Source organism: Centroberyx affinis, unplaced genomic scaffold (genome assembly GCF_046629955.1).
Source record: "Centroberyx affinis isolate AG114_WGS23_722 - 3 ecotype Tasmania unplaced genomic scaffold, CSIRO-AGI_Caff_v1 ptg005908l_1, whole genome shotgun sequence".
NCBI classification, from domain to species: Eukaryota; Metazoa; Chordata; class Actinopteri; order Beryciformes; family Berycidae; genus Centroberyx; species Centroberyx affinis.
In genome coordinates this window covers 1-12,145 of record NW_027283002.1, presented here as the reverse complement: position 1 = coordinate 12,145, position 12,145 = coordinate 1, and the positions used below count along the sequence as shown (strand labels likewise).

Sequence of the window (12,145 nt, the reverse complement as noted above, 5' to 3'; positions counted from 1 at the left end):
CCCCACAGCCCTCTGGGAGCGTTCCCACTGCGGACGAGCGCACAGCCATATTGGCTCCACTTAAATACAGCGCATCTTAACGGCATTACAATCTGACAAACTAAAACACTGAGCACCCATTGCCAGATTTTAAGAACACAGCTGCTCCAACATCCTCAAAAAACTAGCGGCATCACATTCCAGACGGTTCCTTGTTAGCGCAGTTCAGCCGGTGGAGGCTAGCTGATGTGAGACCACAGAGGTATCTCATTTGTTTTACTGTGTGTTTACAGAAGCATTATGTAACTGTTCCTCCCCACATACAGCCCCTTTCCTTCTAGCATTCTGCAATGTGACGTCTAGGAAAAACTTGAGCAAAAGACAGCAAAGGTGCGTTTGGAGGTATTTTCACTTACGTGCAGAGAATGGACTGGTCCTCACGGTCTGCAGAAACAAAGAAAACACAAATTTATAAGGTTAGATCATATTGACTGATACTAGAAAAGTATGTGAGTATCAAGATGCACTGTACATTAACATGGAGGCATGTTGCTTATCAGGCATAAAGGCATGAAACTGAGCTGGTAAAGCAAAGTGCTGTAACTGCAGAAACCGTGTATAAATGTATATTATTTTATTATGTATTATAAGCTCTCTTGTCTGTCTAAGGATATGTGCACAGTCATGTACAAAGCCTCAGTACACTTCTGTACATATAGCACATAAAACCACAAGCTTTTCTCCAGGGAAAAAAATCAATCAAGTGGTTAATTTAGACACAACTGGGAGTTACTTTGAGGCTTAGGGGAGACTGTGTGATTTGTGAGGGCTTTCCTGTGCCTAAAGATATATGTAATTCCTACAAATACTTTGATTTTAACCATGAAATTCAACTCTCAATGTGCTGAGCAATGAGATGAATGAATCATTACGCGATTTCCAAAAATAGAAGTAGTTCATACTCCTTCGAGGATACGCTGAGCCCATGTAAGGCTATTTTGTAACTGAATCCCGTCAATACGTGCCACCCCAGGGTCAATCTGGGGTGCACTGTTGAAATTTCACTATTATTAGATCAATTATCACAGGAAGCATCCTGGGGTTTAGCTCAATGAAAACATGACATCTTAGAGCTATACTGCAAGAATGCAAGAAGCACCCAGAGGAAGGAGAGAGAGAGTCAGAGAGAGAGAGAGAGAGAGAGAGAGAGTCAGAGAGAGAGAGAGAGAGTCTGGTTGTGCAGCGTACAGCCTCCCTGAACTGTAAACTTGCATGGATGCTATTCCTCGGTTTGGACAGGACTTGGCTGGGTTCTCTGCAGTTCCATTGGTTCCTTTCCTTACATACACACACAACATGCTGTCTGTTCCCTCTTTTCACTTCCTAATTAAGGCAGATGGAGAGAAAGGGAGGAGGAGAAAGGTAGAGGGAGAGGGAGAGAGAGAGAGAGAGAGAGAGAGAGAGAGAGAGAGAGAGAGAGAGAGAGAGAGAGAGAGAGGCAGCCAGGGTGGTGAACGCTTCGAAAACAGATCCAAAAACAACACTGACACCAAACTCAAAGGCTAAAACTCACTGGGATGAGGAGGGGGAGACAGAGAGATACCAGCTGCAGGAAAAACAAGGATAAAAGAAGAAAAGGCAAAGAGATTCTCTAGATTTCCATCCGTAGGCTATTCTTCACTGCAACATTATCTAAAAACATATTTTAGAGGAGCTCATCCAGTCAAGTGAAGCTGAACACCTGACAGGCTTATCAAAGCCTATCCACCTGTCTGACGAGTACTGTAAATATTCTCTTTACTGCAGCAGCACAGACAATAACATGCCAGACATCCACTACAGTGAAGCATGTCAGGGGGCTGCAGTCTCCCTGCGGGAATTTCACATTTTTTATCTCCTTGACATCAAAGACCAAAGCTAATTCTGAGGAATGGGATTTCAGCCAAGAGGACAGGGAGAACATTTTGGAGAAATGTCCAAGACTCACTGCAATCACAGATAACAACGCTTAACAGAGTGTAGAATACTGGATAATGCATAGGATCTGTTATCTGGATTTGCTGTGGTTACGCACCACTTCCACTCTTAACACCATTGATTTTTCAGGCTGTAGCACTTAAGTGTCGAACATACAGCGTCATTAGTCACTACATCGTGGGAAATCCCATCAACAATAACAACCCCCTGCCTGCCAAAATATTTTGAAATAAGGGTTCATTAAGGGTCCATAGTAGTAGGCTTTAGTCTCTTGATATCTGAAGAACCTTGTTTGGTTCTGAGGGTTAAGAAAACTTTTCTCTTGTTCATTTTTCTGAAAGACTTATAGGAACATTAAGTAAGCAAAGAAAATTGAAAATCTGACTTATAGGTAGATTTGGATTCCTCAAGGGTTGTAGACTACTTACAGATGAATAAATCAGCTTTTCATATCTCTAAGACTATATCGTAACTTAAAATAGTTTATTAGTCTACTTCAGTCTCTAAATCATTTTAAAGCTTCAAGAAACCCCCCCCAAAAAATACATGCTTGGCTGTCACATATCATCAGCCCTTCCATCACAAGCTCCATTAAATCTTGTCTTTGGATTAAATACTAGGCCTTTAAATAAAAGTGATTGTGATGTGGGATCAAAATATCCCAAAGAACAGCAAATCAGAAAAGCTGGAGCTGGATCACAGCCAGGTTCCGATTGGCTGTTCCAAAGACTGGATTAAAAACAAGAGCTGATCAAGTCGTTCCCATTACGACTCCTAAACTTTAGAACGACCTGTTTAGGAGGTCAGGCTGGCTGAATCTGTATCATCTTTTTAAAGACTTGCTTTTATGTGATGATTTTTATTAACTGTTTTTGACCTCGCTTTTATGGTTTACTTTTATCTTTCTTTCCTTGCTTGCATTGCTTTTGCTGTTGATTTTATCTGTTTTATAGTTGTGTCGTAAAGCACTTTGTAACTGTGTTTTGATAATATAAGGACATCCACTGGTGTCAATGATTTTGTGTATCTTATTTGCTAAGTGCAATGATGTGATTTGAATTCAAAAGCTGAGCAACGATGAATATAAACATTGGTTGCCATTTGATATAATGGCTCCCGGCAAATTGTCAGATGTCTTATTTCTGAAATATATGCAGATAATCAAAAATGTTTCTAATTTTCACATATTTTTTTCTTGTACACATACTATGGGATTCTATGGGATTCTACCAGAACCCGAAAATGGTTTCTACATTGCAGCTGTATGGGTTCTCCTGCAGGGATGAGCTTAAGAACCCATAAAGATACCAACACTTTTTTATTTAGAGTGTAATCCAAACACCCTGACAGGCACCAATCAATCCTCCCCCTTCTTGTTTACTCATGACTCCGTAGCTGTAGCTCTAACTTCCTGTGTGCGGTCTTGTTGCGATCTAAAATCGCCCGATGTACACATTGACAGCTGCATTCTTCAGTCAGAGTCAGAGTAAGTCGAAACATTAAGGGACATTATCACACCCGCAAAATTTAGAAATGTGAAATAGAAACAAATTACATTTAAGATATTTATGACATTTAATAGGATATTTATGACATTTATTGTAGCCGAAGAAATGTTCAGCAAATTGATAATTACCACATTCCATTCTACATTCTCCTATCTATTTACTTCAGTTACATTACAGAGTGGAGCTGGACATTATTGCAGTTGCTTTGTTTAAGCTGCTTTCTTTCCTGATCACATGATGGATCTTCATAGGAGCTGCCAGACTGGATACTTGTCAGATATCATTTCAGCTCCAGTCAAGGCTTATCCATTCCCTTAAAAGACAGAGTTATAAGCTTCAACGGACCACCAAAGAAATGGAGCTCAGACTTAAAAGCTCAAACTTTTTGCCCTCATAGTGATGAATCAAACCGCAAGTTGCATAACTTTAGCGGATCTAAGTTGTTTGGGCAGAAGATGATCGGGAAGTGACAGCGGTAACTGATGATCAGGAGGGAACAACAACAGCAGATGGCAAAAATGTCACAGACATCATGCCCAAACAAATGTCCATCATGGGTGGCACCTAAACAAAATGCCATATAAAGTCCTTCTAATGTGTTAGACCTCCTACAGAGAATTATGATGCATAAATCAAAGGAAAATAAACTAGGATGAAAGTGAGGTATCTATGTTTTCTCTCATAATTTACATTTATATGCCTGTCCAATAGTGGGCATAGAGTTAGCCTGCATCATAGGGCAACTTGAGAAAAAGAGTGAGGTAATCGTTTTCTTTGCTTGGCAAATGCACAAAGCTTAAATCATCATCTCACATCATCGCACAGCACTTTGAAGCACACAGAGGAGGGAGCGGTTACGTCAGCTCCAATGCACATGCAAGGTCATGTTTTTGATGGGACCAACTGACCTGAAAGGCAAAGGTTGCACTCGCAGTAGGGCCAAGTGAAAATATGCGGATACTTTTTCAACACAAGTAATCACACATGGTTTTAATGGTGTCATTGGCACAATGATATTCACATGACATGTCAGCACAGTGTGTCAGCAAAATGACGACAGCAAACTTCTGCTTGTGTGGTTACTTGTTTGCTGGTCAGGGTCAGATCTGTTGATACAGCCTGACATCAGACTGTACACAGAGATAAGTGACTGACAACTGTGAGAAAACCTAAACCTCATGCTAGTGCTAATTAAGAGTTTGTAAGAGGTTTTTGCTCTCTATACTGTATATCTATAATTGTTGGACTGGTTCGATTTACAAATTCAACATATAGTCTTCTAAACCACTGAAACGCTTGCTCTAAAGAATAATGTATGAAGCAAGAATATCCACCTGCAAATATACAACATCTAGCAAACACTCAGGCCACTTGAATGTGGTATTTACTGTACACTGACCAAAAGTGAGAAAAAACTGAATGGGGGAGAGGGTGGCGCTGAAACAGGAAATGTCTTACTGTCCTCCACCCATCTCTCAATCCAGATGTCAACTCCTTTGATAGAATACCCAGAAACCCTCAGGTCAACATGAAATCAAGTGGGCATGACTCCTAAAACCATAAGAAACAGATTCTATGGGAAACCAGCCACTCTGAAGTCTGAGCCATTTACTGTAAGCATGGCTTTGCCAAGGCCACTATCGTCACCTCTACGACACACTGGCTCTTCAATAGCCCGTAAAATACAGCTAGAAGCATCTGTGACTGGTTATATTCGGCACATTAATATTTGTGATCTGTTTTCACATTGCTCTACACCACATAGTTTGAAATAAGAGCAAATCATCAGGCAGACAGAAAGCACTGAGTTCTGCATTTGCCCAAGCACCCAGCCTAATTGACAGTGTTGCCCATTTTGTGGTGCTTATCACCCACTTTGTGAACATAGGCAACGTGACAGAGCTGCAGGCCAGCCAGCTGTCATCCTGTATCTTCACACAAGACAAAAATGAGGCATTTGACAGCTGATGCCACAGTTCACCCACGGCAAGCTCTTAAAGCTGTCTGCGAACTCTTCAACACGACACAAATCACTTGGAAAAAGTCTCAGGCCAGATGCTTGTAGGAGCGCAGGCTAACAGCTAGCTTAGCTCTCAAAGATATTGGCTAGTAGTCTCCCTTAAAAATGGGTAAGAAGACAGTTATTCCAGCTCTTTTGCTGATTCATCGTCTTTTATCTTCCTTGCCTCAAATTGATATCATTCTTTAATTTGCTCTACCCAGAGTCATGGGGGCTAGAGCCTATCCCAGAATGCACTGGGTGGAAGGTAGAGAGACACCCTAGAAAAGGTCACCAGTCCCTCACAGCGCTAACACAGACGGAAACACACAATCACATTCATACCTATTGGCAATTTAGAGTCTTCAGTCCACCTGACAAATCCTACCTTGCATCATGTTTCTGTAGGCGTTGTCAGTGATGGAGTAGATGTGAGGAGGGACTTCGTGCCGTTTCTTCCCTTTGTACATGTCAATGATCTTCTCTGAGTAGATGGGCAGCATTTTATATGGGTTCACCACCACGCAGAACAGGCCGGAGTACGTCTGAGAGCAGAGGAGGACGAGTGTGTGAGAGCTGAAGTCAGGTTCAAACATAAAATGAAATTACAATTGCTAATGTCAACAGTATTGACTTAAATCTTGCCTCAGGTTGTAAAAACATGTTGGTACTACATGAATGTATGTCTACCCCAGTTTGTGTCTATTTTGTGTTGTGTTTTGTGTTTCTGTTTGTGATTTTGTATTTCTATACTTGTGAGGACCAAATGTCAAGGGTAGAAAGGAATGAAAAGGATAGAAAGACTATGAAAATCATGCAAAGTGAGGATATTTTGCTGAACCTTACGTTCTCAAGGGGCTAATTTAGGGTTAGGGCTTGGGTTTAGGTTTAATGTTAGAATTAGGATTAGGTTTAGGTTAAGGTAAGGGTTAAAGTTATGCATGTAGTGGTGAGGGTTAAGGTTAGGTTTTTGGGTGTCAATGACTCCCATTGCATGTCCACCAATCATGCAGTTGAATGGAAAGTCAATGGAGAGCCCTCACAAGTGTAGTAATACAAACGTGTGTGTGTACGTGTGAGTTTGAGATTGAGTGTGTGTTCGTATACTTGTGCTGTATACTTACATAGATGAGCCCGGAGAAGTACCTCTCGCGGAGGTTGTGCAGCACGGAGGCCTCGTTCAGGCAGGTGAGCTCAGCCATGTCTTCCACCTTGCTGAACTTGGGCGGGTTCATCTTCTGGATGTCGTCCTTGTTGACTGTCACCTTCTTGCCGTTGTCAGCCAGCTCCACCAGCACCTCCTCGCCGTGCTCCTCCTTGATGCTGGCCGCCTCGAAGCCATGCCTCTCCGAGGGGATCCACACCAGCTTCTTGGCCGACCAGTCGGCCTGCGCCACGGGGCTGTTGATGAAGTCTTTGTCGACGTAGAGGAACTTCTCGTCCTCGGTCGGGGCCTTCTTGGACATCTTTGGTTAGGGCGGTGGGCCGACTGTTGGAAGGAACACATGAATGGGAGGTCAGGAAAGAGTGAATGAATTAGATGTTTAGATAATTTGTTGAGGGGTAAACAAAGGAAGGAAGCAGGGGAGGAAGGGTTAGGAAACAAGGGACAAGGGAATAAGTTAATGGAAGAATGGGGAACTGTATAAAAAGGCATAAAGAACGTTCAAAGATTAAATGGACTTTCTTGTCCGGACACTGAAAGATAAAAACTGGTGTTCAGAGTGCTATATTGTAGAGAAATACTTCACAACTGAATCTTCGTAATAAGTAGCAGAAATAGATAAATCCCTGCTACTAGGATTCTTCTGAAAGTCTTCTGGAAATCTTTTTGGGCAGAAAGATGACAGAGCTCAGCAATTAAAAACTACACACATGGTTAACCAAACACAGGAGAAGACACACTTGTAATGTTGTTTCCTGCCTATGGATGGTAGCTGAAAGAGTTAATATTTTTCATCCATCGGGGACTTCCAGAGCCCAGTCATTCTCACAGACCCCCCACCCCCACCCCCCACCCCTCTCTCAACCCTACACTTTCACACACGCCACAAGGGAGACACACAAACGATTTCAGTCCCTAATTTAGATAGAAAAGATTGAGGCTGGGAAATGGCTTTTAATTAGCTCTATAACAAAGACGGGTCCACTGGTCAACAACTTCATCTGAAATATTCCTAAACAATCAATGCTCATGAGAGTTTACTCATACTCAATCGAGAAGTCATTGCTCAATTAACAACATCCATTTTTTCCATCTCTTTCTCCCCTCATCTCCCTCTCTCTCTCTCTCTCTCCCTCTCCACTACGAGGCTTCAGTCCCGTGCTGCGATGACCATATATGGGCCCCTTCTCTGGAGCAGGACTCTTTTCTGCCGACCTAAACAGCAAGGCAAGTGAACTCCCAAACAAAGCCCATATAGGGAATAGTATGTCTCCAGCCAGCCTCGTCGTTTACTCCAAAATGATAACAGGGAGGCAGGGAGCCTGAGGGGGGCCTGGGGCTTTAACACTCATGCTTCATATGGGCCCCTAGCGGCCTTCATCTTTAAATGCCACAGCCACTGACGACATTATGGACTACTACCTGGGACACCCTAGCATTGGTAGAGGTACCTGCAGTGGGAGGTACTGTGAAGCCTAAACAGGAAGAGGTGCAGCCATTCTGTGGATCACTGACAGCTATTCTTTACTTTTTTGATGTGTATCTGCTCAATAGCACTTGGAAATATTGCACAAACTGCAGAGCTAGGTAGCAAATACTGCAAATATATCACCATGCACTAATATGACTGACTCAGCCATGAAACACTGCTAAAATACTGCTAAAAAGATGCTGCTAAATGATCCAGCGACACACCTGAACCATGTTATGATCTCTCAAAGCTTAGAACTGATGTTGAACTATGGAGTAGACAAACTGGCAGTTCTTGGATTACACACAATGATTCACTCCAGTCCACAGACTCTAGACTCAGAGCCATTACTTCACCCTCTTCCATCTTCCCGTACAGCGAAACTGGCACACAATTTCAGTGAGTGGGAACTATGCAAAAAAGCCACTGTGCCTCCTGGGAAAGACTGTAAATGTACCCCAGGGGACCAGCCGAGGCAAACCACCCAGAAACTACTGAAAGATTGCATAAATTAACTTGAGCCAGACAATTCATATTTATGAAACACTGCGAAGCACAGCCAATGAACAACGCCAGAAAGCCAAGAAATACTTCTGAAGAACTGAACTGAAGAAGTGAGGGACCAGCTGATGCTTTGATGATCAACTGTTTCTGAGGAAAGAGTAATTGGACTTTTCCTGACACTCCCCAGTGCTGCAGCAAGTGCAGCCAATCAGGGTCCATCTCCTCACTCCCTTTAACTTTCCTCACTACCAACCCCTCACAGTCTGCTCACACACACTTGCACTCTTTGCTAAATACCTTTGTAACCCCCCCAACCCCCATTTTCTGTTGCGTCAACACAGCTTTCTTCTCAGCTAGTGTACGCTGTGGACAGCTGTCTGAGGGGGGGCTGACAGGGCCGCAGTTTGATACAATCTGACTGAAACTTTAAAGGGTGACGAGGGGTGGAGGGGCCTTGCAAGGCTCTGTTTGTCAACACATGCATAGGAGAAGGGGAGGAGGAGATGAGGAAGAGGATAGATGGGGGTAAAGTACAGTACCACCGCCCTTTTCAGTTTTGTCTCATCAATAAAGGCCAGAAGACAAGAAACCATGTCTCCATTTGCCATGAGACTAAACTACTTTTATTCCATTATTCAACACCTGTTGAATGCAGAGGATGATCAGCAACAAAATATAGATAGAAATGTGGAATTCCTTACTCTAATATTGACTATATGTAAAAGGCATGAAGAGCCAAGCAGCCAAACTTATCTCAGCACATGTACATACTGAGTCATTTTAATTTTAGCTCAAAATAAGAGGCGAACATCCTGTGGCCTAACACATATGCTCACTGATCTGCTGAGCTCAATCAAGACAAAACAGTATCACATTTCTGTTTACTTAATAAATCCTTCATTACCATGAGATAATCCCCCACACTTCCCAAACACATCATACCAAGGCTGTGAATAAAAGATGAGTACAAGCCTATGATGGTTCCAATATAAGGGACTATTATTTTAGAGTGTGTATCAAAAAAAAAATAAACTAAGGGTGCAGAATGAGTGGAAATCTGACCCAGGAGACTAACTGACCTTTCTATTTGCAGGAGATGGGGGGTGACGTTTGGGCCTGTGAACTATTCCCTTCCTTCCCCTTCTTGGCTGCATCACAAACGTATTTCCTATTGGCATCTAGCTAATGAAACCTGAAACTTTAGGATTTGCATGCCTATGTTCAAAACGGTTAAGAAGTACACCATGAAAATAATGAAATTATGAAGATGAAAACAACACCTCACTCATCCCCCTGTAGGGGAAAAGCCTCGCTTGGGCTTAGACTGCAGAATTTTGTTAGTCCATTTAAATAAAATTAAGGCACCTGGAGGAACTCTGTCTAAAGATAGCGACAGATAACACAAAACTTCAATCCATTTCAGACTCCCACAAATGCCTTGATAATAAAATAGATAAGTTACACGGCATTCAGCTACAGTATAAACTTTCTGGGAAACTTGAGTCTCAATTTCTCATGTTCTGTTGAGTAATCCTGTGAGTCAGAGTGCTTTCTTTCTGTGAAGGAACAGTCCTGGTCAAGATATGAAAGGTGGATGAGAGTAATGCTACTGTTGCTTCAGGCTCCTGAGAGACATGAACTATTCTCTCACAGATCCCTGCATGGACTGACAAAATGAATAATAAATCTGAAGGTTTAATGACACTCTTCTTCAGTATCAGGCGGTATCAGTGCCAACATATCACCATCACTGATAGTTATCATTGCTTTGGTGTGAATGCAAACTACAACAGGATTCAGTTCTCGCTTGTGTCTGCATCTTCAGCCCGCAATGCTCAGACAGACAGCTTTATACAACCATATTTGGAGAACAGGAAACTCCATGGTTAGTGTGGAGCCGTTTCTCTACTGAGATACTGAGACCAAACTTCCCCTTACTTCCTATAGGCTATGGCATGGCGGAGAAATCAACTGAGTAAGAGTTTCTAATGGAGCAAAAAGATATGAAAAGAAATAGAGGGAACTCAGGGCTTAGTGAAATCTAACATATTATTTTTACAGTGGTGTGGCAACAACATTAGAAGCTCTGCACGCCTCCAATACACACTAAACAGTGCACAGTGTACATTTGTTCCAAACACAAATGTATAGTTGATAGTAGGAATACTTTGACAACTTTCCCTACACTCAATACACAATGTAGCCCAAATCCAGTCAGTTGTTTACAGTCTTACAAACTGTTTATAGACATTCACAGTGAGGGAGGGAAGAAGCGCTGCTTGTCCGATATGAACAGACAGGTGCTCAGGTAGATTCAGACTGATAGGCTGCAAGAAAACTTTGGATCCTTCACTTATAGAAACCAGCGATCCAAAAACAAAACCAAGCCACTCTGTCTCAAATAGAAAAAAAAAGTTAAAAAGACTTTATTAAAAAGGCTACGAGACAATTAAACATGACCAACGTGTGTCATCTGTCTTAATGTAATATGTCTTAATCTTCTTCGTCATACGCATACACTGCTTTTTAGAAGTTTTTACCAGCAAGTGACGGATCCAAAGTGTTTTAGTATCATGTTTCTAAACATTTCTAACTCATCAGCTCGATACATTTATTGTAAGACATGGCACATTAGCGCCTCTCCCTCGTTACAGTTAAGTTTGCAAAGTCAGAGAGGGATGCGCACCGACAAGTGCACCTCAACATCAGCACGTGTGATAATAAACTGACTTATCATAAAGGGCGAATACTTACATAATATGAAGAAATTTCTGGTCAGGGGGGTTTGGATTTGGAAAGTTAGGGTTTGGAGCGTCCGGCGTTGACGAGGTACTCCAAAAACGAACAGTCCAAATTGCCCCGGTAAAATACTGAGCCTTACCATTTAAACTGCGCCTTCTTGCGCGAGGGTGGAGCCGCACGAGCGGACCCTCCTCTTCCATCTCTGTCCATCAGCAGCATCCGTTAGTGTGCAGGAGGCAGGCGACATGCGCACTGCAGACAGCAGCAGCAGGCTTCAAGAGTCTGAACAAAACATGATATGAATGTAGAGTTTGTTGAACGAAGACGTGTTTTCCTGATAATGTGACAGAGTTCAATATTTGGTCAGCCCTATTAGGACAAATCTTGCATGGACCTACAATAACATGGAAAATAGGGCCACTTCTCTGTCTTTCTCTCCACTTTTCTGCTCACTGCTCCTAATGGTAAATGGATTGGGGCTGTTGGCACCTGCACTATGATATGGTGTGTGTATGTGTGTGTGTGTGTGATGGGGGTGTCAAATGAGGTTTGTGTCATTACGAACGATTATGAGGTCAATTAAAATTAATTGACCTCAAAAACAATAGTGAATCTGAGAAATATGATGGCAGAAAATAGCACAAAATATTAAATTCAGCACAATTCAATCCTGGGGTGCAGAGATTGTGTTACATTTCCACTACTCTGTGATTCAGTCCTTCATCTAAAAAAAAAAAAATAGTGAGAGGTTGTGTTGTTCAAGTCCCAGTTCCTCATAAGGTTGAGAGGTTATATGGTTT

The 12,145-nt window shown here is 42.2% G+C and overlaps 1 protein-coding gene across 2 annotated transcripts in view; it reads right to left on the bottom strand.

The window, feature by feature from the left end:
- LOC139667951 (myosin-11-like) overlaps positions 1-11,480 on the bottom strand; it is a 35,767-nt gene extending 24,287 nt beyond the window's left edge. For both annotated transcript variants that reach the window (XM_071547408.1, XM_071547406.1), the window contains exons 1-4: positions 11,358-11,480; positions 6,588-6,952; positions 5,852-6,008; positions 396-423 (exon numbers count right to left, since the gene is read on the bottom strand). In XM_071547408.1, the coding sequence (XP_071403509.1) occupies positions 396-423; positions 5,852-6,008; positions 6,588-6,929 (527 nt within the window). In that variant the 5' untranslated portion in view covers positions 6,930-6,952; positions 11,358-11,480. The remainder of the gene's footprint in view (positions 1-395; positions 424-5,851; positions 6,009-6,587; positions 6,953-11,357) is intronic.
- Between the last annotated feature and the right edge of the window lie 665 nt (positions 11,481-12,145).